Source organism: Parasteatoda tepidariorum, chromosome X2 (assembly GCF_043381705.1).
Source record: "Parasteatoda tepidariorum isolate YZ-2023 chromosome X2, CAS_Ptep_4.0, whole genome shotgun sequence".
In the NCBI taxonomy this organism is placed as follows: Eukaryota; Metazoa; Arthropoda; class Arachnida; order Araneae; family Theridiidae; genus Parasteatoda; species Parasteatoda tepidariorum.
This window is the reverse complement of record NC_092215.1, coordinates 28,545,632-28,570,493: the sequence shown is the minus strand read 5'-3', so window position 1 is coordinate 28,570,493 and position 24,862 is coordinate 28,545,632. Positions and strand designations below refer to the sequence as shown.

Genomic DNA, 24,862 nt, shown 5'->3' with positions numbered 1-24,862 from the left:
TTGTTTCAAGTCAAATTTTTACAGGAAAGATTTAGTTGACGAACTTGAAATTTTCGGCATGTCTTCCCGATATTACTTAGATGATTTTAAGCGTGGCCGAATTATTGGAAAGATCGAAGAAGGGCGAAAAATAAGAGACGTTGCCAGGGAGTTCGACATCGCTGACGGTGTTGTCTAACGGCTGTGGAAATCTTTTAAAACTACTGGAATGTGTAGTAAGCGGCAAGGGGGAGGTCGTGTTAGAAGTAAGACGCCTGCTGAAGACAGATACATCGTCCTATCAGTAAAAAGGAACAGGCGCACCACAGCTCAGCAGGTGGCAAATCAGTTTCTTGCTACCACAGGAAAGCAGATCTCCCGAAAAACTGTTGCCAGACGTTTGAGGGGAGGAGGACTATACACCCGCAGACCTGTTGTGTGCGTCCCATTGACCAGACAGCACCGTACTGCACGTTTGCAATGGTGTCGTGAGCATCACAATTGGACTGAACAGGACTGGGCATGCGTACTCTTCTCAGATGAGAGTAGGTTCAGTCTGTCATCGGATTGTAGACGCCAACTGATCTGGCGCGAGAGTGGTACTGGTTATCGTCCAGAAAATATTCAGGAAAGGGACCGATATCCGACATGCAGGGTCATGGTGTGGGCCAGCATCATGATCAATGGCCGCACGCGCCTACATGTGGTTGCGAATGGGACTATGACGGGCCAACGATACTTTGATGAAGTTCTACTTCCTCATGTTCGTCTTTTCCGTGGTGCTGTCGGTGATAAATTTGTTTTTATGGGCGACAACGCAACATGTCATCGAACACTCGCTGTTCAGAATTGTTTAGACAGTGAGGGTATTCAACGCCTCGTATGGCCATCACGTTCTCTAGATCTAAACCACATTGAAAATGTTTGAGATGCTTTGGGGAGGCAATTTGCTGGTTGAAACTATCCTCCGACAAACAAGAACACCCTCATCCGTGCACTGACAGAGGAATGGGATAAATTGCCTCAACAGCTGCTGGATAATGTTGTGCGAAGTATGATACGACCTGTAGAATGTTGCATCACACTCCACGGTGGACATATCCCGTACTGACACCTTTCTTCAAGTTGCCTGCTGACATTTAAATGCATTGTTCCATTATTCCGTACGCAGCATCAAATGAACATTTTTTTTCTTTCAGATGTTTCATAGCTTTTGTACTTTCCAGAACAATGAATGTTCTTTATTCTAATGTCTGAACAGTGTGGCAACTATACTTTATCCTACTAGGTCTCATGTCTCGCTTAATGTTATGCTACATTGCAATTTGTGATCCGTCCTTAGCAATTGTCCAGCAGTGTATAAATGTGTGTTTGCAGAACATTTATTTATGAACAAACACACATTTATATATTATACTTTTATATATTATATTTTATTTTTAATTATTAAGAATTTATGTCTTATTTGTAGTTTAATAATTTACTGTTGTATTGTAATTTTAGTAAAAGATAATTGAAGCGTATGCCGTTAATAATTTTCTGCAAATGGCGCAACTGATTATATATGAGTCATAATTTACAGTTACAAAATACGCACGTCAGAACACTGAACTTATTCACAAGGAAATGATATTTAAATCGCAATGGAACAGCATTTTTTAAAAACAAATTAAATACTCAAACAGAAAATACAGACTCCAAATAAATAAAATAAAAGAAGATACAAAGAAATGAAATGCAGAGAAGCAAACATCAGAAGTCTGGCGATATTTCAGGATGTGTTTTTATTCACCATTTTTTTCCCCTGGCCCCCTTCTTTGAAATGCAAAATGCAATGAATTTTAGAAAATTGGGGCGAATAGGTATGATTAGTGCACATTGATTAAACTATAGCATGCTACGTTGGAAAATTTTCATCCTAGTACTTAAATGCAATGAAGACAGTTGAATTTATTTAAAATCAGGCAATTTTAAAATTTTCGAGAAGCTACGGATCTTTAGCGTTTTACGAAACAAAAATTGTTTTTTATTCAAATATATATTAAAATAATTTGCAATGTTGCAATAATTTAATAATATTGCAATTTTAGTCAAAAATAAATTTTTTGTGTTTATTCAAAGATTTATTTTCCTTTATTTTCTGTCTTTATTTTGTTCTTGTATGTTATCTTCAGTCTGATATAATGATGATAAAACATTGTTTTCAAAGTGCCATCCAATTTTTCTCCTGTCCCATTCCTATACTTTGAGACCAAATTAACGCAATTAGCAATTTTCCACAAACGGTTCAACTGATTATGAATGAGTCATGATTTACATGTTACAAAATACGCACGCCAGATCACTGAACTTATTCACAAAGAAGTGATATTAAAGTCGCCATAAAACAACGTTTTTTAAAAACAAATTAAATGCTCTTACTGAAAATACAAAGACGCCAAATAAATAAATAAAAACAAGAAGTGCAGAGAACTCAGAAGTCTGGATATATTTCTGCAGGTGTTTTTATTCTTCTTTCTCTTCCTCTTCCCCCACTTCTTTGAAATGCAAATTAACTCTCCAAAACTGTTTTATCAACAACCTAAAAATAACTCAGAAAACAAGAAAAAGTTAAACAAATTACCAACCTTTCTAATCGCAGGCGATATGATTAGTAATTGTAATTCTAGGTACACACGTTATTGTTGCCAAAAATAATTATATAAAATGAACAAAAAATTTCAAGCGAAAATAATAATTACAGACGATGTTTTTTTCTTTTTGTTTTTTTTCTATGGTTGTATTTTTCGATTTTGATGTTTCTATTCATTTGCAAGAAATTACTTTCGATTCGAATGTTTACAATTTTAAACTGTTGTTTGAACTTTACTTTTTTTCAGATTGAATTTGACTTATTTACTGAGGGGTTAAAATTATAAAAAAGTAAGTTTAACTTCTGAAATTTAATCAATTTGAATTCCATTTTGGCTTATCGAATCGAACTTTTATTTTTTATTCTGAACTAGATTTTAATTGAACTGTAGATTTTAATTTTTATTTTCTTTCATCTTGCATTTAATAATTTAAACTTATTTATTGCCGGGAAGAAATTAAAAGAATAAATGAATCAAAATAACGTTTTTTTTTTCCGATTATGAATTTCTATTTTTGCTTTCTAAAAATGTATGTATTTGGAATTATAATTTTGTTTTAATTTTCTTTTTAACTTATGTATGTTATTTGAGTTTTAGGATTCGTGCTATGAGAGAGCGAAACTATTGATGTGCTAATTATTTAGTGCAGGCGATATTTTAAATTACGAAATCCGACACAAAAACGTACTTTCTCTGATTAAACAAACATACGTCTTTTTCGACGAATATCGGATATCGAATGTCAGGTATCTGACCCCCTAGATGTAGGGGGTAGCCGCAATCTGGGAAATATGGTCCCCGTACTTCTTCATATCTTGAGAACTTTTGAAGCGAATTGGAAAAAAAATATCTGTACATAATTATAAAATTTGCTTATCCAAAGATAATTCCATGCATAAAAAGAACTTTCAGTAAATATTTATTATTTTTTTTATTATTTTATTTAATATTAGTTGATAATTTTTTTGAATTGTTAGGTAAAAATTCTTTACAACGTTTAAAAAAAATTCAATTTTTACATTGCAAAATACAAAATTTGAGCGAAATCGGTCGAATAGTACCTGAGAAATCGAATTTTAACGAAGTGGTATTTTTAAAATTAAAACTATTGTGACTTTTTTGTTGTTGTAATTTTTGGCTAAACTATTGCTGCCATTCATAAAAATTCAGATGAAACTAGTTGCAGACAATTGTCGTGCACTTTGGAAATGTATGAAAAATTGAGTGGACTATTTCTTTGACGACGTTAGTCTTTTAAAAAATTTGATTTGAAAAGTTATGATTTTCATTTCCCCAATTTTATTCTGTAGTTTCGATTTACTTAAAGATTTATTTAGGTGAGTTGGACATCTGAATACGTCTCTTGTATGCTATTGTTTTCAATTATTAAAACAGGTTTTACATCATATATAAAATTGTACTCACTGAAAACGATGGTCAAATGAGGACTATAGGGGAACAATATCAAAGTTTTATTTTGGATCTTTTAATTCTTGCATCTGATGGAGTTACTGGATTTACTATAAATTCCAAATATATGTTCATTAATTTTTAAAATCCTGCAGCTTTTTCCGTGTAGGAAGATCAAAAATTAATTTATTGCTATAAAATAAATAATTCAATGGGAAAAAATTTTGATTTTGTTATTATTATTTCTATACACACGCGGATTTAGTTGATTTCCAAAAAAATATTAAATTTACCCTTTAAAAGTGTTTTACATTAAATATTTTTACTTTTTGAGCTAAAGCGCTATTTTATCAATCTAATAAAGCGAGTTAAGTAATTTTATTCACGCAGTTTCTTAGGAATAAAAAGTAAATAAAGGAAGGAACGTAAGAATCCAATTTCATCCAACTTAACTTTTCTCTATTAATTTTTCATTCATAAAACTTTCACTTAAGATTTTCTGCACCAAACAAAAAATACAAATTTAGGTCTAAGAAACTATGAATACATTTTTTAAAATTATTATTGTAAAAAAGAAATTCCAGTTTCTCAGAACATCAGTCTCTTTTTAAAAAATATAAAAATTTGAGATTTTTTTATAAAAAATCTTCAAAAAAATCTGCTAGTATAGGTCCACTTTCTTTCAATTTTTCTACAACTTTTCTTTTCCGGAGTCTTAGCCTTAGTGTCGCCATCTATACTTATAAGATGCTAATATTTGATATAAATAAAAAGGAATAAATTGTAAATAATATTTTTAAAGTCAATGTTTATAAGAACGTTTTATTACATCTTCGGATTTATTAGAAATTTTAAGTACAATATATGCGCCATAAATAATAAAACACTGCGTCTAATTACACTTTTAGTGCAATTAACTGTTGGTTGTTCTGAGTTAACAATTAACTGTTAGTTGTTCTGAGAAATCTAATGTAATTTTTTTTAAAATTTAATTTCAAGAAAATCTCTTATTGAATCAATGTTACATTTCATATACATAGGTTGCATTATTGTCAGTTAATTACTAAGCTTTTACTTTTTTCTAATAAATGTTATTTAGTTACCCTTGTAGCCAAACGCGTTTACTTAACATTTATCGCGTTTACTTAACATTACAACAACTACTGATCAGTAGTTGAAATTCGTTGTTTGTAGTTTGTTTTTTTTTTAAATGAAAAGCTGATAGAAATGTTTTAAAACGCTGAAATTCGAACTATAAAGGAACGCATTGATTCAGCGTGGAGAGCGGTTACCTAAAAAAAGTGTCTTGTGTATCGAATTATGAATTTATTTTCATCTTTTCTTTTTTTTTTCATCGAAAAGCTTCATAACAATTATCATTAAAGATCTTCTTTAACATTTTTTCATATATTCATATATTTTTAATTAAAGAGTAATATGGGATTTCTTATGATATAGTATTTCCCATATTTTTTTGCAGTGCTTTTCTCCATTGTCCTTTTTTTTTTTAATTTTCAAATTTTCAATCATTGTTAGGAAAAAACAATAGGCACTTAGAAATGTATTTCTATTAATTTTGATTGAAAATGCTAGATTAATTGAGTAGAGGAAATCTGAACTATACGAAAGCAGGAAAATTGATAGCGAGTGCCTGCAAATTTAGTTTTCAGGTACTGTTTTTTTTTTCTCTGAATCTGGTAAAAATTTTTATTCATATAAATTTAAAAAAAAAAAAAAAAAAANAAAGTTGTAGAGTAAAATAATTACTCTCGAAACTGTGTCAAGAAAATAACGTACATATTAAAATTATATTAAAGTGATAAAGATAAATAAATACAAAAATAACAAAAATGTCCTACGTAGTTATAAAATTCAAATAAATTTCCTAATATATAAAACTTAATATTGAAAATATAATATACTTATTTTTATCATATATTTAATGTATTTTATTGTTATTAAAATGTGAACATTTCAAATAAATAAAATTTAATATTTATAAATTAAAAAATATTAAATTAAAAATTCTGAAAAATATTAAAACATTTTTCAAAAAAAATTATCAGTGTTATTTTTATAAGTATTTAAATTATCCTGAAGAAATAATTATTGTAACTTGTATTAAATTTTGCAAATCTTCGAAATTTAAAAAAATAAAAAAAATGTGAATCTTTTAATCTGAATTCTTTTTATTTAATAATTGAATAAATATTTCTTCATAAACAAATGAAATGTCATGCTAATATTAATTTTTATAACATTTTTAACCGTTTAAACTCCAAACTAAGAAAGGATAAATCAAATAACAGAAATGTGATAAAATAACTACAAAAGATTTTTAAAAAAATGAAAAAATGAATGAAAAAATTTTAAATGCGTTTTTAATAATGTTCTATTTTTGGAACACTAGCGCTGACAGGTTGACCTGAAAATTCAAAATTTTAGTAGTCATTGGACGGCGGACTTTAATTTAGTAATCACTTTTTTCTTAAACCTAATGAGTCTGAAACCGATATCGAATTCTTGGACATAGATGGCGGCACTGGAAAACAAGAACAATCGCAGCCCTCTGCCGTAACAGGCATACGCCAGCAACAACAAGTACATCTCTTTCGTTTTATAGCCACTTTTTGCTGTTGTTGTTGTTAATTTACGTCGCACTAGAGCTGCACAATGGGCTATTGGCGACGGTCTGGGAAACATCCCGGAGGATGATCCGAAGACATGCCATCACAATTTTGATCCTCTGCGAAGGGGATGGCACCCCCTAGCCACTTTTTGCAAACTTTTATTTCTTTATTTTTTTGCTTAGATTAAATTCTAGTTTTTTTTTCTGAAAATTATATTAGAAATAATCTATAGCTATAAAAAGCTAATTCAACGATAAAAATAATATTAATATCTGACAGAATGTTAGACGTACCGAATCATTTGAAAACATTCGAAGAGGAGAAATTCATTAAATGTATGAATACATTACAACTTTGAAATATGTGAATTGTTAAAGAACTCTCCTTTCACATGAATCTTTATATTACTGGATTCCGGAGGATCAAAATTTTGAATGGAGGCACTTAACATTTTGATGAAAGTTCTGTTTTTCAGAGTCTTTCAACATTGATGTACTTTTAATTTTTTTCATTTTAGGATTTTCAAAAAAAAAAAATAATAATAGTAATAATAATTAAAAAAAAATTACGACCGATTGTTTATTTAATTGAAGTCTCCACTCTTTTTGTTGACTCGCCACATGGCGAATGGTTATTTTCAGGTCTATTTACAGGAGTTTTTTTTTTTACTGACGGTAGTCGCTTCAGCTATGTTCCAGTTCATATTTTTTGTCAGAACAGAATGGTATCCACTTAGAAGTTCAAAAAATTATAATATATAATTTTTAGAAATATATACTGACCGGGATAGCCTGGGTGGTAGGGCACTGGATCCATGTCCGAGAATTCCTTGGTTTGAACACCGCTGGCCGAAGACTCCCCGTGTAGTAAAATGGTGAGTGATTCACGTTAAATCTCTCGAGTCGCAAAGTCCTCCATGTTCCCATAACAAATCAATACCTCTGGGGTAGTGAATTGAAGATTGATCGCTCTCTGATTCAGGTCAAAAATTACGATCTGCGGATAAATGTATGAATGGGTCCGCTCTATAAACGGGCGTGACGTATGGGTGTGGCAGAAATCGAATTCTTCGCCATAGATGGCGCCACTGAGAAACGAGAACAATCGCACCCCTCTGCCTTAACAGGCATACGAAGAGAGAGAGAGAGAGAGAGAAATATATGTTACGAGATTAAACCTTTTTAAAGCATAAAATGATTATACATTGACGAGATATTCTACATTTTCTTCAGGAGTAGTTTAGGAGAATTGTCTGGAGGANAAACTACAGATTCCACCGCTAAACGATGATTTAGAGGAAGCTCTTTCAGAAAGAGATAACAGATGGAGCTTACCAGAAATAACGGATCCAGATCCTACAGTGTTAACTCAGAAGAAGGATGTTTGTATCTTCAAAAACTGTTGTGACTCGCTCTGGAAGAATTGTGAAAGCTCCCAATAGACTAAATATTTAAAGGGGGGAGATGTGGCATCAGCCAGATTAACTGTAACTGTGTATCAACTGTTAAGTTTTAGTTTCAGTTTACATTTATGTTTAGTTTCAGTTTGTGTTTGTGTATCTCGTTAAGTTGTTATTAAATGTGTTTGCGAGATGCTAGATCCTGCTCGTTTATTTAATATGTACTGAAATAATACATAACAACACAAAGACTCTCCGCTTAGTAAACGGTGACTGTTGTCCATTGTCCATGTCTTCCACGTTCTCCTAACAACAAATTATACTTCTGAAGGTACTGAATGGGAGATTGATCGTTCTCTGGTTCAGGTTAAACTTACGATCTGTGGATGGATGCGTCTTATAAACAGGTGTGACGTATGATGTGGCAGAAGTCGAATTCTTGACCATCGATGGCCCCACTGGAAGAGAAGAAAAATCTCACACCTTGCCTTAATGGCCTACAACAACAACAACAATAACAACTTCATCTGCTTTAGTATTAATTACAAAAAGAATATTTTACAGACACTGAGCGGAATGACAGCATCTAAGTTATTTTCAGCTAGATTTTCCGTATCAATTAAAACTCCTAGTTCAACAGGGCTTGTTCAACAAGCTAGTTCAACAACTGACAAACATCTACATTTTCCAAATCTGAAAAAGTTTCTAGCATTATCAGCCATTGTTTGTTGTATCGCTATGAATTAAAGATGGGGCTAAGGGCAAGCAAAACTTGCAAATCAGCCAAATAAAAAAAGCACACTTTTCTTTAATTTATTTAGAAGCAACGAATTTTTCGCCGAAATAATATAAATCACAAAAATTAGAAAGGAATAAATATCAATACGAAGAATCAATTCAATACCCCTTTTGGGAACACATTGAAAAACCCTTGATGTTAAATTTCACTTTTGTAAAATAGCACACAAAAAAGCGTAATATCACCATCGCCATATCACTCTATTATCTAGCCGCTGGTAAACTCTGGTTTCTGATCTTCATAGTCAAAAGAAGTTGAACTTAGACACATTCATCCCCCCTTTTCTATTCGAACATAACTATTTATCTTGAGTAAGTGTCATAATACCAACTGAATAAAATGCATTCAACTTAACTCATCGAATAACATAGAGCTCTTGAAACGCCAATGTTCCAAAAATGGAACATTTGGTTACATTTTGACTTTCAAATTTTTCAAATTTCAAATTTAACGCCCAATGGAGGGTAGTATTACCCTTTTAATAGATTGTAATATTGCAGTCGCATTACAAAAATTGGAATTTTGGTGAATTATATTACAAGCGAGAGTTAAATTTACAAACTATGTAAAATTTCAAAAATTTATTAAAAATCAAATAATTATGGACCGGAACCAAACTAAATGCAAAAAATACTTCATTATGTAAATTTTTAACGTATGCACCACATTCCCTTTAATTTATAATGAATTGAAGACAAAACAAATATATTTTACCTTAATACACACATCTTGAACAGTATGAAATCACGAAATCGTAAGTTATTTGTTGCAAGTTTGTTGATAATAGGAAAGGGAAAAATTATTGAGAAATTGTTCTTCAAATGTTGGACGCGCTTTGTTTCCAAATGATTTACCAATGTTATAGATCGTCTTTTAAGTTCTTCTGCGTTTTCCTTAGGGAAATTTTGCTTCTAATTTGTTGCTAAAAAAGTGTTCTTCTCTACCAATGATTCTAATAGAACTAAATGAAAACTTAAATAAAAGCCTGAAAAGAAAGTCCCTGCTAGAGGGCGTATTCAAGCGTTGCGATCATGAATTTTTCAGTCATGCATACATCTGTAATAGTATGCTATAGCTCGTTCACCAGGAGTAGGCACTTGGCTCCGCCATCATCACGTGGTATGCGACGATACTATTTCGCTATTTTCGGGAGAAGATTGTGAGCAATCCTGAACAAGGTTGCTATTTGGCGATCGTCTGGCAAAATATTTATTTCGCAAACTTCATCTGCATTTTTTTTTAACATTAAATATTTCTTAAATTTGATGATATTTCGCTCCATTTTTTATGGTATTTCTCTCTTTTGAGTGAATAGTTTGTCCTTTTTGAGACATTTTGGTGGGAAAACAGCAGTTTTTAAATTTAAAATATGTTTAACTATCTAGAGAAACGAAAGGTACAATTGGCGATCGAAATGGGCTGCAGGTGGCGTAGAGCAGAACTCTTTTCCTATGGCAACACTTCACATGCTTNTATAGAAAGGGAACAAATTACTGCGAAATTGTTCTTCAAATGTTGGGCGCGTTCTGTTTTAGGATGTGCTTCAATGTTCTAGGACCAATGTTCTGGGTCGATTTTTTCAAGTTTTTCTGCATTTTCTTCCAGAAAAATTTGCTTCTTATTTGCTGCTAAAAAAAAGCGTCCTATTCTACTAATGATTCCGATGGAACTAAATGAAAACTTAATAAATAGTAGCCTAAAATTATCCTCCCCGCTAGAGGACAACGTCGCGATCGTGAATCAGGCCAGAAATCTCTTGCTCAGAACTTTCGATCTCAACCACGGACATTTTGCATGTAGCAAGAATGGCTCTTAAATATCCATAACCCCCAAAAAGTTGTTTTTTGATTCCCTTGTCATCTCGGATGCTACAGTAATTTTTTATGGAAGTTAAGGATAAAGTGAAAACTCAATCTACTGTTGTGTATTTTTTTCAAATGGTGTTGTTTTTCATTTAGTAGTTGAAGATAGTGTAATTTTTTATTAAATATTTAATAAAATAATTGAAAATGCATGAATTAGAAAGCATTAACACAATATACATCAATAACCTCAATGAAAAAATTAAGAAAGAGGGTAAGTAGTAATTATTGAAAACTACCGGCTTACCGTTTTCACAAGCTTTTACAACCTAAATAAACCCTAATTTATTTTTCCAAACCTCTTTAGAAAGTGTTAAGAACTATAATATAAAACTTTTATTTTATATTATTATTTTTTAATCATTATTCAGTCTGATAACTTTTGCATTATAAGTTGTGTGCTTTTGTCTATGTATGCATGTTCATATTATTTCCCACAGTTAAATATTTGTTCTTTTTATTTTAAGATCAATTATGGTTTACATTTATCTAAAGAATCCTTATTTGTGAAATTTTACGTAATATTATATTGGTTGTTATTCAGAAAACTACGCAATTTTTCGTTTCTTTTTTTTGTCATGCTGTGAATAACCACATGTTTGGGTTTATTTTTCACAGAGCATACCTGATTTTAGTTTCCCAGGTCCTATTATGATAAAAGGTTTCTGTATTTAATACGTACATATTATGAGCTAGATGTAATAAACTTTCTCATAATTATTCGGAAATCAAAGGGAAAACTATTAAATTTCTTTGCCACTTTTATAATATTATGTATCAAATAGTATATTTTAAAGCTCTAAAATGAGGGGCTTGTATGAAGAAAAAGTTTTGCCTGCCTGGCTTAAATTCCGCATGCACATGCTGTAAAGTACAAATTTATTCGGCAATGTCTTTGATTTTACTTTTTTTTGTTGTTGTCAGAATTACATGGAAGCTTAGGTGCTAATTCTTCTAAATATATCTCTGAACAGAGTAGTGTAATCAGTTGATTGGGCAGATTTATATTCAAATGTATTAATAAATCCCTAATGTAATTTACAATAAAACAAACATTGAAATTTTAAATTAAATGCAAAAGTTTGTTTGCACTTTTTAAAAGCAGATATGTGTATATTGTAATGAAAAATATCCTTATTTTTTCTTAGATCTCCTATGAGACTTGAACTGTTTAAATTCATGTAATAATTAGTCTTGATTTCTTGTAAGTAGTGATCGTGACATTATAAAAAATAGAGATGCAGTAAATATTTGGTCGAAGTTGAGTCGGTTTTAGCCAAATACAGATTCAGTTATTTGGTTTTGGCTGAATACTATTGTATAAATATAGATAAATATATGAAAAATGTTAACTATAGTAGCTTGCATTAATTATTAATAATCAATCTTATTAATACGTGGTTATTCTTATCTTTTTATCCTTAAAACCAATTTTGAAGCAGATTTTTATGGAATATAACAAAAGTGGGAAACTTGAAGTATCGCCTAATGCTCTCTTTCAATGTAAACTTTGTATTTATAAAAAATGTATAAAGTCATACTAATTCAAAGCAAAATAAATTTAAAATCTAAAAAATATTCTTACAATATCTTTGAACTATACCCGAAATTAGATAAATTATGTTGTAGGTAAATTTTTTCTTAATTATTTATATATAATTGAGTGCATTTTTACTATGAATTTATGGTCTACGTTTGAGTTATTTTTATAACTGTCTCTTTTTACAATTATATATAACGGTCAGGTTAAGCTTTGACTGTTTTTAGCTAGCGCCCTCTTACGATAATTGAAGAGTTCAGTAAATGAAGCAGGTAAGTGGTAATTTTAAAGAAATCAAGATTTCTGGAAAGTTTTTACTTTCGTCTTGATTATGTAATAATCATAAATCAGTTAATTCTAAAGGTCTCTGGATGAAGAGGTAAGTGATAATATTTGAGTATTATTGGAGTGAAGGAACTAGGTAAGTGTGCTTGGAAACATATACACAACAAACAATTGTAGAAAATTACTCGTTTTGAGAGAAATTCAAAGGAGTATTAACATTTTATATTCTCTACTAATGAGTTTCACTTCATTTTTTGTGCTGAAAATACTTTTTGGAATTTGTTCTACTTTGTCAATATTGTTTTACATTATTTTACCATGTTAATTTAAAATTGATATAAAAGAAACTTGAAAAAAAAAAATGAAGTAACTTTTGATCTAATGAGTAAGATGATTACTTTAATTGTTGTCTTAGTTTCAAAAAGCTCAGTCCCATTTAAAATATTTTAACTAGTAAAAATAGTTGATAATTAAAATAAAAAGTGATGAGAATTTTTTATCAATTTAGATTCTTTAAAATATGTGTGTACACTTAGAATATTAAATGTTAAGCGTACATCTTGTATATTTAGCAAAACTAATTAAGACTTTTCTATAAAAATTTGCATGGCTTATCAGAGTCACACTAAGTCTACATATGAACCAATCATGGAGATAGATTGTTAGATTTTGTTTTGTACCCTGTCTGTTGCAGAGAATTCATTGTTGATGCAAAGTATTTTATTATGAGGATTTAAAGTGGCGAGTTTCTTCCAATCCAAGTGGAAGAAGCTTGTTTTTTTAATAAAGAAATATCAAGTGTTACGTTTTTTTTTTGAAGAACACAGAAGCAATGCCAGCAAATAAAGAGTTTATTAAAATACTACTTGAGGAAATAACATCTCGCACACACAGTGCTATGCAAAAGAAATGACATCTTAATCAGTCACCATAGCTTATGATGCAACCGAACGAACAAACCACCTCTCAGGCAGCTGCTTCAACTACAATATACGGATTTCCCCTATCGGGGAGTCATTGCACTAACTTACGCAACTTACCTGAGAGAGAGATTAAAAATGGGATTTTGTTCGCATATTAACAACAACGGTAAAATTTTTGGAAAAAAATCATGGTATTAATTTCAAAGTCATTTTTAAATAAGTGAAAAATAAAAGCCAAAAGTAAAAAAAAAAGAATTTAAGACATATATGAAATCAAAACGTGGTTCTTAGTGTTTTACAAAGGAAAGAAAAGAGTATAGATGAACATACATGAAGACCATTTTATATATTGTAACAAAAAAAGATCTATTTTATTATACCATAAAACACACATTGTATTCATGATTATAGGCATAGCGTGAAGGGGGGCACACTTTTTATTTTTAGAAAAGTTTTTAAGTGTTCAGGGGTCTGTTTAAAAGAAATTTGGGTCGGTTAATGGACCCTTCTCAAAATATCTTTTCATAAAAATGGACCTTTCACAAAATATCTGGGCAGACCCCTGGTGTTATGTATATATGCATATTTAATTTTTACATGTATGCATATTAATATATAACTTTTTGTATAAATGGTAAACAACTTTAAAGTTTTTTTAATATTTGAACTGAAAACTCAAGGCAACATTCGTGAACATTTTAACGAAGGGCCGCGCACATATTTAGTCATGTTAGCAGCAAATATGATAATTTTTACGCAAGCATTAGTGTCCTAAGCACCAATTTTTTTTAATCAATAAACTTAATAACATATTTACTGCTGAAAATTAAATATTTTTAATTATTAGAATTTATTTAAAAATAAAAAATACTTTTTAAAAAACTTTTTTGATTTTTTACAATAATTTATAAATATATATATTTATAAACATAAATATGGGGGGATATAAATTTTAACCCAAGGGAAAAAAACTGTTGAGCTTACAGGATAGAAGTGTCCATTTTATAGAGTAATGTAAATTTGAATTAAATGTTTTTAAAGAAAATTTATAATGTTTAAAGAGAAACAGATCCATTTTAGTACAAAATAAAATTCAATTATTTATTTAATATTTTTCATATATTTTATATTTCTTGAATTATTAAAGGTTTTAAGAATTTTAAATAGAAAATGTTTTCTTTTTAGTTTTTCCGAAAAAATCGCCTAAGCTGAAAAAAATTTAAAACAAAGTAAATCACAAACAATAAGCAGTTTAAAAACTCTCGCTTTCCTCAAGTTTTCAAAATTTATATGGTGCAATAATATTGTATTGAAACATCAGGATTCCAATTACCATGTACAGATGTATGGTGCCAACTACCGAAACAACGAAAAAATAACTTATATTTATGATGAAATATGCACAAGTAAATTGAAACAAATAGTGATGATTTAAATTCGCCTGTCTTATTACCATTGTAGTTATAGTAACGGGATCGTAAAAATCACAAAGAAAACCATCAATAATTGCAAAAAAAAGATATTACATTTACAAAGAAATTAGCGAGAGTTAAGTGCGCCAATAAGTAATTATTGAAATGCATGATATAAAGTTCGCATGTTGTAATAAAAATCAGAATAAATCTAAGTGAGAATGCATTGCAGAAACTGCCGAAAAAATTATTGAAAAACAACTTGGATTTGCAATGCAATCGGCAAAAATTAAGTATGGCAAAAAGTGATAAATTAAATGTGCCATTTATAACTCACACGAGTCGTAATATAGCAATAAATGTATCGAAAGCAACACAGAGATTAGTTGTTATAAATGCCAAAAAAAAGATCTAAATGCCAGTTGGATTTATAATGAAATTAAAAAAATTTGAGCTTGTCAAAAAAGGATTATTTAAGTGGACAATTTGAAATTCGCTTGTCGTAATACCACCGCAATAAAAATATTGGATTTTCAAAATCACACAGAAAAACATTCCAGTTACTTCGTTTTTAAAAAAAGGTGAAATTGGCACAAAAAGTGATAAATTAGATGTGCAATTTATATTTCACGAGTCATGATATAGTAATAAATGTGTCAGGAATTTATGAACCATGTGGAAATTAATAGTTCTAAATCGCAAAATACGATCTAAATGTTACTTTGATTTATATTGAAATTGGAAAAAGCAGTGGGAGAATTGCGTGTCGTAATAACATAATAAAAATATGTGATTTTCAAAATCACATAGAAAAACTTACTAAGAACTTCCTTTGAAAAAAGGTGAAATTGGCATAAATAAAGTGCACCAAAAAGTAATCAGATAGATGCATGATTTATAACTTACGTGCCATAATAAATGTTTCAGGAACTTATAAACCACATTGAAGTTAGTCGTTATAAATGCCAAAAAAGCTATCTAAATGTTGTTAGGATTTATGATGAAATGGGAAAAAATTACTAAAACTTGAAATATGCGTGGGAATTTCAAATTCTAGTAAAAATTTGAAAAGTATTAATTTTATAAAATTTTTTTGAGTAAATTGAAAAGTGATTATTTAAACTAGAGTGTTGTAATTATATGTTAATAAAGATACTGCCTTTTTAATATCATAATAAAAATGCAGGATTTTCAATATCATTATAAAAATTACTGGACTACCTTTAAAAAACTTTTTAGATTTATGATGTAATCAATACAAATTAAAAAAAGTCAAAAAGTGATAAATTGGGTGCGCAATTTAAAGCTCATAAAGCGTAATAAATGTATCAGAATCTTAAAAAACACACTGAAATTGGTAATCCTAAATGCCAAAAAACAATCGAAACATCACTTGGATTAATGATGAAATCTGCAAAAATTACTAAAATTTGAAATTTACGTATTGCAATATCGTATTAAAAATATTGAGTCTTTTAAAATCATGCAGAATATTGAAGCAATAACCAATGGAAAAGTGATCGGGAAGCAATATTGATTTAAAATAGAATCAGTGCAAATTGAACACAATAAAAAGTGATGACTCAAATGTGCGATTCAAAAATTTTGAAGTTTTTTAAATTTTTCTAAAAATAAATTTCAATGAGTTTAGAAGCTCCAGCGGGCCACACATTAGCAGTTGGTAGGCCATAGGTTGTGCACTCCTACTTTACAATCTTTTGCTTAGGATTTACTATTGTAACTTTAATGTGGAAATTTTGATATTATTTATTGTTAAATTATTTCAGTTTGTTTCAATAAAACAAAATTAATTGGAAACAAAATTGTTATCTGTAACTTCAAAAAAATGCGTTAGTATTAAAAAAATTAACCAGTTGAAAGACAATTTGTCAACAATTGGTCTTTAAACTCCAGGCATGTGTTTTTTCTCTTATTAGTGGAATTCTGTGAATCTTGAGATGTATTTTTCACTGCTATTATTGTCCTCCTTTACACTGTATTGCAAAAAAATAATAAATGAAAAGAATTGTAATTTTTTTTTCAAAGTGCATAAATCATGTTTTAATATTTAGCAGTATAGCGAATGATACGAGATGTGAAACTAATATTAGGAACTTATACTTTTGCCTGTCCTCCTAACTGTTAGTATAAGAAAAGGTATCCAGTGTGGCGACCTCTTATAGTTTGTGATCTAAATTAGTTGAAAGAAAAGGTGTTTCCTTAAAGAAAATGCTTTTTTGTGTCTATATTAGTTTTGTGTCTCTATCTATATTAGTACTATCAGACATTAAACCTTATGATCGTATCTTTGTATGTGAAAATCGGATCTTTGATTAACCCATTCCGTCTCGCTCCTGTGAAAATGACAGGGTGAGGTTTCTCGCTCCCGTTAAATTTCCGGGCTGTAGTGTTTAGTAATAACGTGCCAATAAGAATAAAACTAATTCATTTTTTTTGCCCGGAAAACATTTTATTTCTCATTTTATACACCAGATGGCAGTACCAGGATATTTTTAAGGTAATTGTAGTTAGTTTATTTTAAACTAGATGTCAGCAATAATCAAATACAAGTATTTGGCAAAATAGGCACTTTATGACTGCTTTCTTGAAAATTAACCGATTGTTAAGGGATTAAGAGACTGGGTAATGTAAGAAATTTTAGATCATGACGTGCTGTCATGTAAAAATCGTATTATAACAATCGTATTATAAGACACAGGAAGACCTATACTATGCAATCTGAATCTTTAAATGAAAAAGATATTAAAAATTTTTTTAGTCTCCTATCAATAATTCTGTTTACACGGTATAGTTTGTCATATGCACCAAAAATCATTGAGGAGGCGCAAAATCAGATGTGTGACGTGTAATTTTCATTTCAAATCGTTCTAAGAACATTTTTGCAACATAATACAATTATTTTTCATTAAAAATACATTGTTACTGAATCTTATCTATAGGTTGTGTTTCTATATGGAAAAGAATATGATTTTTAGTTTTTAAAATAAAAACTAAAGGTTTAGAGCTAAAAACAATAAAATTAACATGCATGCATTGAAAGAAATTTATGAAAAGCTAAAAAGATTTAACATAATGAAATAAATGTCTGTCCATCTTTGTAGCTAGAGAAATCGAGCATCATAGCATAGCATAGATTCTTGATATTGTTTCATTTCATCGTGTGTGTCTTGTATTGGCAACTTAAATCAGAGTTCGAATACATCTGGTGAAATGGAAGCCACTGTTAAATTGATATTTTGCGATTTATCATCTTGTCTTAATTGAGATAGTTTCTTTTTTTTTTTATACTTTATGTATACAGCTTTAGTGTGTAGAAGCAAAAATATCTATTTTACTGTTATATTTATTATTTATGATTTTTTAATAGAGTTAAAAAGATCATTGTTTGCTGTGTTTTCACAATTTGGAACTATTGTTGATATTCTTGCTTCAAAAAATTTGAAGATGCGAGGCCAAGCATTTGTGGCATTCAAAGATCATGCTAGTGCCAGAACAGCATTAAATTCTATGCAAGGATTTCCTTTTTATGACAAACCTTTGGTATGTATGATTTAAATGTTTTATAATACTTAAGCAGGGTTTGAAAAAACCTGTTTTTTAAAAATTTTTTTACTTGGATTTTTTCATCAAATTAAAAACCCGGGTTTTTGATTAAAAGACCAAGCTTTTTCGGGTATTTTTAGAAATATTTTAAATTTTTATTCCTGAGTCCTTAATGAGATAGCAGTCTGTTCCTTACACGAAAGTAAAATATTTAGTAATTATTCATTCTTGACTTTGCTGTAATGTAACCATTTTTGGGAAGACCATTTTTGGGACGAACAGATAGTTACGTAAAAAAATTAAAGTTACTCAAATTTTTTTTAATTTCATTTCACAGGTTTAGTTTCAGAATCCATTGGAATAAAATTTAAACCTAATCCTTTGGTCTGGTTACCATTGCATCTTGATCTACAGCTTTATTTTTTAAATTCTTATTTATTTTTTGATTACTATAAAATTAATGTTTTTTGTCAGATTGTTTAGTAATATTGTGTATAATTGTGTAAAGTTAATTCCTAATAAGTTTTGTGTTCATTATTTTGATCGCATATTTTAACTGGAAACACTTTTATGAAGTTTATTATATAAGTTAATGTAACTTATTTACTGTTTAATACTTGCAAAATGATTAAGTTACAGTTTTCAATGTGTTTTTCATAAAATTTTACATAAAGTAATGTGGACTTTCGTTATTTTGCTATCGCTGTATGTTTTATTTTGTCGAGATTTAATGTTTCTTGTAAATTATTTTCTGTGAGACTTCTATTGATCATTGTGCATTATTTCGTCACTTTTTTTTTGTCTGTCAGGATTTCTCGTTAAAAGATTTTTATTTGTGTTTTTTTCATTTTAAGCAATAGAATTTAATAGAGGTATTTTGTATTTAAGTAATTTATACTTTTATATATTTTTAAAATTTATTTATTGCGCATAGGTATAATAATTTGATAGAATTTGATTACTTTTAAATCAATAAATCTTCAGTCATTTTTAATTATAAAAAATTAAAAAATGCTTTCATTTATTTAATTTGTTTTTATCTTTAAGAAAATTGAAACAAAGTTTGCGTTATTTATTTTTTAAAGAAAAATTCGTCGATTAGTTAAAATAACTACATTTTTTTAATTAAATAAAAGGTTAAGCAATCCTTTGACACTTTTTAATAATTTAACAATTGTGCTATTAAATTTAGTATTTTTTAAAAAAAAATTCTTAAAACTATTTTTATTTGTGTTTGTTTAATAATTTCTTAGGTTGTTAATATTATTTTTAAACCAATAAATCTTTAGATGATTTTATTTTTAAGAAAGAAAATAATACTTGAAACAAAACTTACATTTATTAAGTATAGAATTTGACCATTAGTCAATACAACTTTATTATTTTAAATAAATAAATGAAGGTCTAACGATGTTTCAAAAGCATGTACAGTACAGAACCCGTTATCCGGAAATCAGAAAACCGGAAAACCAAAAAACCGGAACGAAAATCGATAAATTTTCCCGCCATTTTTAAAAATTTTTTTTTTTTTTTTCCTCTTAAGATTTTAGGATTTTTCTTTCTTTTTTGAAAGATGTTTACCTTACCATCATTTTGGAAATAATTATTAGTGTATTAGTACTTCATCATTTTTCTTTTTAAGATTATTTCCAAGTATTTTTTTTTTAGTTGGGTTTAACAATAAAAAAAACGGCTTTTTGTAGCGATTCAGAAAACCGGAAAAATCAGTTATCCGGAATAGCGATGGTCCCGATCATTCCGGATAATCGGTTCCCTACTGTATTTTCATCAAATAATGTAAAGAATTTTTTACTTAAGTAAACATTTCTTTTTTTTTCTTTTCTTTTAATGCAAGTAAAATATTTTGTTACAGCTTTATTATTATTTTTAAACTAATAAATCTTAAGTCGTTTTTAATTTTAAAAAAATGATGCTTGTTTTTTGTTGTTTTTTTCAACTTTACATCAGTCTTCTTAAGTCAATCCATCTTTATTTTAATTGAGCAATGTTATTGATGTTATTGAAGCTTTTTTTTTTAATTAAAATTTTCTTTTGTTATAGATATATCTCTTTTTATTTTTGATTGATTTAAAGATTTCATTTTTGTTTGATAATTTTAGAACGCATGTTATATCGTGATGTCTAACAGATGGTATATCACGATATAAACGTATCCCCAAGTCCTAGACACATTGTCTTTCTATCATCATCGATTAAATATAAATATCAACAAGTAGGACTAGTGCAGCATTGCAGTGCAAATTATTTTAGCATTGAAAAAAAAAAAATTGCATGCAAAAAAGTAAAATCTAAAAATTTGATTCTGCATTAATTAATTTTAAGTAGCAGTTTTCTTGCAGTTAATTAATTTTAAGTAAATTCGTTTAGTAACGAAGTCAATTTATCATGTATTGTAGTATTAGGCATTTTTGCCTTTCCTACGAAGTGCATAATTTGAATACAAATATTTTACCCCATGCTCACCAGAAAGTTTTTATAATTTTTAATGATGTTGTAGATCAATGCAAAGGTTCTGCTACTGACTCATTGTTTTATTAATAAAATAACATGTTTGTCTTATGAATATCAAAGATTTATCTTATCATTTATGAATATTCCTACCAATTTTGTTCTAGGCTAAGTTTAATTGATAATTAAATTATGTTTAAAATTTTCATGTTGTACATTGTTTTTTTTTTTCGATTTATTTAAGAAATTGCTTTTTTTTGTAGAGAATTCAATATGCAAAAACAGAAGCTGACTGCATAGCAAAAATGAAAGGAACATATGTAGAACGTCCAAAAGTTCCAAGATCAAGTACTGGGGAAAGGAAGAAGAAAAAAGGTTCTAAAGAACAACCTGCTGCTGTTGGAGCAGTAGCACAGCAGTTTCCTGTGCAGCCTGGTCTTCTGCCTGGTGTAGCTCCTGGAGCTATGGTTCAAAACTTAGTGTCAAATGTCTTTTCTTCTCATCCTGTTGCAGGTAAGCAGCTTCCTTTAGCAGGTAAAAAAGTTTTGAAGCATGTAATCAGGGGTCTGCCCAGAGAACATCTGCGCCTGNAAACCCAATTTTCCCCGGGTTTTTTCAATAAAACCCAGGCGGGTTGGGTTTTTTCAAAAATCCCCGGGTTTTTTTCAAACCCTGGTTTAGTAGCACTTTCACAAATTCAATTTTAGGAAAATTGGTAGTTTCATAAAATACTTTTTATAAAGCAAGTTCTAAGATTCTTCTCTTCCGTCTTTGTTTTTGTTTCCCCTGAGAAACTATATCTTGGGTTAATTACACATTTCGATTTGCAATTGGAACCCTCCCGTCCATTGATATTATGACGTAGAAGAATTCGCTACTCACTCTGGTTGTAAGAAGAGCTCTTTTCCTCCCCATGCCTGTCTTAGAACATGCCGGGATCCCGAATGGCCATGTGAGAAAAAAAATTAGCGACTCTGTTCCTTAATTGCCATAGAAGAAAAGATGCTAGTACCTTGCAAACCCCGCCCCCGCTGCAATCTGGAAAAAAGAGCTTTCCTTCCCACCACCTTCTATGAATAGGTCATACGTGTTTGGTCAAATAATGCTGCGTGGTTAGCTTAACTGGTCGCTTACGTCATATTCTAGTGAGTTTTTTTTTTCTCGAAGGAAACGACAAGCCTCTCTCACTTTAAACTTTACAGGAATTCTAAATTTAAACTATTATCTTAAACATTATTTAATTTATTCTAACTGACCTTTATTTTTTTATGTAGCATGTTAAACTTTTTCCGTATGACCCAGTCGAAAATTTTCTCATTATGAAAATAACTCTTAGTGCTAGTACTGTTAAATACATGTTTTTATTAAATTCAAGTTTAAATTTAACTTAGGACAAAGATTTTTATGGAATTCTAAATTTAGATACAATTTTAAGATAAAAATTTCACAAAAGCAAAATTGCTTTTGAATATGTGGGGAAAAGTATATAGAAATTTACCAGTCATAAATGATTTTTATTTGTAGTGACAATTATTAAAAATATATTTTCTGTAACATATTTTTTTTTGATTTCTTAATATTTTTAATTTTCACAAATAAATGTTGACATTTTAACAAATAAATGTTGAAATTTTCACAAAATAGGTACTTCTTAAAAAAAAACTAGACAGACCAGACCCTTGGTTATACTATTCTTATTTGAGATGCTTAGTTAAAATCAGATATTATGAAACTTGGTGACAAAATTAGACATGAAAATGCTCTTTTTGCTGATACACTTACGTCTTTTTATTAAAAATCTCAAAATATGAAGTGTTAAAGCAGTCCAAAAGATTTAGTAAAAAGAGCAATCAAAAATTTTGAATTGTAATACAATTGATATTAATATAATTCATGAAACTTAAAATTTAACTTTTTCTAAAATCTTATTGCTGAATAACTGTTACACCAATTTTCTTTAAATTTTATATTAGGTTATTTAAAATTGCTTTGAGAGGATTTAACAGTTTTTATACCAGGCAGTTCAGTATTTTTTTTTTTATCATTATAAAAATAAATAAGAAATAACAGAAATCATTACCTGAAATAATTTTTAGAAAAATGAATTTTACATTAGTGTGCAAAAAATTTTGATTCACTCAAGTAGTTCTAGAGTTATGGCAAAACATATGAAAAAATAAAATTTAACAGTACATACTTTCAACTATACTTCGAAACGACATGATGGGGACAATATTTTTCAGACTGCTGCTACACCTTCTCCATTTTTTACTTCAAAAGGCTTAATCTATTATTTTTTTAAAAAATGTTTATTCTAAAAAGTAAAATTTGTCTGATTTTTAACTTATATCATTTGCAGTAATGAATTAGCATAAAGTTATGCCATAACGAAATATGTTATTAAGTTAAGTTTGCATGTTAGTGTTTAGAAATTTCATAATTTGATATTAATTTATTCAGGAGTCTTATTATTTTGTATACCTGATGTGTTTGTTAAAGTTAATGTGTTTTATTTGAAACTGAAAAATTTATCAATAGTTAAGAGTATTTTAAAGTTATTTGCAGAAAAAGTGTGCATTTGTGCATTATAAAAGTGTGCATTTGCAGAAATTGATCCGTTCCTCTAGAGTTTAATACTCAATCATTTTCGGGCAACTTATGTGACCATTCAATTTATTTAGTTAAAAATAAAAAATTCCGAGCTAAGTATTTTTCTGAAACAAGTGGTAACTTTTATATAACCGTTTAAATAATATCTGCGTACTGGTGACCAAAATTCTTTTAAATCTAATTTACTAATACATAAATACAATATCTTATCTACCACTAGGAAACATGTTTTGTGAAACTATGGAAATTCCTTAATAGTGAGAGGGTGGGTGGGTATGCCTAAATTTGAATGTAAGATTTTTTTTCTTTCCAAATTTAATTTCCACTATTTATTATACAATTTAACAAACACACCAAGGATTGTAAATATCATGATGGTTTTGTAAACATCAATAGTATCCCATATATTTTTTTTTTATTTACAGATTTTGATATGTATCCGATATTTTCAATAAAACAGTTAACTGTTGATAAATATATTTTCAGGCAATATGAATTGCAACATAAAAAAATCCACTTCATAATATATTTTAATTTACCTTTTATGTTAAAACTAAATTTTTATCGAATAAAATATTTAAAAAAAAAGTCACTGAAACATAAAATTTTAATTTTCCTAAAATTTTAAATACCACAATTTCTCTTCCTCTCTCTTTTTTTTTTGTTCAAATATTTTACCATAAAGTAAGTTTTTCTGCCTTTTCAGTCCTCAACCAACTGTGCAGCTTTTATTGAACAAATCCAAAGCTGGAAAATATTCTTTTTAACATAGCTGTTGAAGGAGAGGCAGTTAGTAATTTGTTAACAAGATTAGTTGTTTTATCCTTTAGTGGGTGTTCTAACTAATAGTTTTCCACCAGACTGTGAGTTCCACATTCAGAAAGTCATTTTTAAACACACAGACATGATCATTTTTGGCATTTTTAAAAATAATATTTCATTCAAAAATGTAAGCTTTAATAAATTTATCTTATAATTTATCCTTTAATTTATCTTATAAGAAAAACTAAAAAAAACAAACTCTGCTGCCCAATACAGAGTCAAATACTAACATGTTTGTACACTGACTGATGGTTAGATTTAATTTCACTTTTTCCTCATTTTGAGAGGATATATTCCCTAGTTAAAAGCGCAGTTCTAGATTAGTAGAGGGTCGAAAAAGGTGTAGTTTAATATGAAATTTTTGTAGGGAATTAGAGTAGAGTTAATAGTAGTGTGTGTTTCTATTTTGTAGTGTGAAATCGAAATCTTGAGATGAAATAAGAATATTTCGGACTTAAAAGATGACAATTTATTTTAAAATAAATATTGTGTGTGTGTGTGTATGTATGTATATATATGTGTGTA

General features: G+C 29.0%; 1 protein-coding gene across 2 annotated transcripts in view; it reads left to right on the top strand.

Moving 5' to 3' along the window:
• Nucleotides 1-10,681: 10,681 nt before the first annotated feature.
• Nucleotides 10,682-24,862, top strand: part of LOC107443341 (U1 small nuclear ribonucleoprotein A) — a 19,277-nt gene continuing 5,096 nt past the window's right edge. Inside the window, exons 1-3 of one of the 2 annotated variants that reach the window (XM_016057168.4) lie at nucleotides 10,682-10,926; nucleotides 18,261-18,433; nucleotides 21,169-21,418. In XM_016057168.4, coding sequence (XP_015912654.1) covers nucleotides 10,860-10,926; nucleotides 18,261-18,433; nucleotides 21,169-21,418 — 490 coding nt within the window. In that variant the 5' untranslated portion in view covers nucleotides 10,682-10,859. The remainder of the gene's footprint in view (nucleotides 10,927-18,260; nucleotides 18,434-21,168; nucleotides 21,419-24,862) is intronic. The other variant, XM_016057169.4, reaches the window with a different exon arrangement.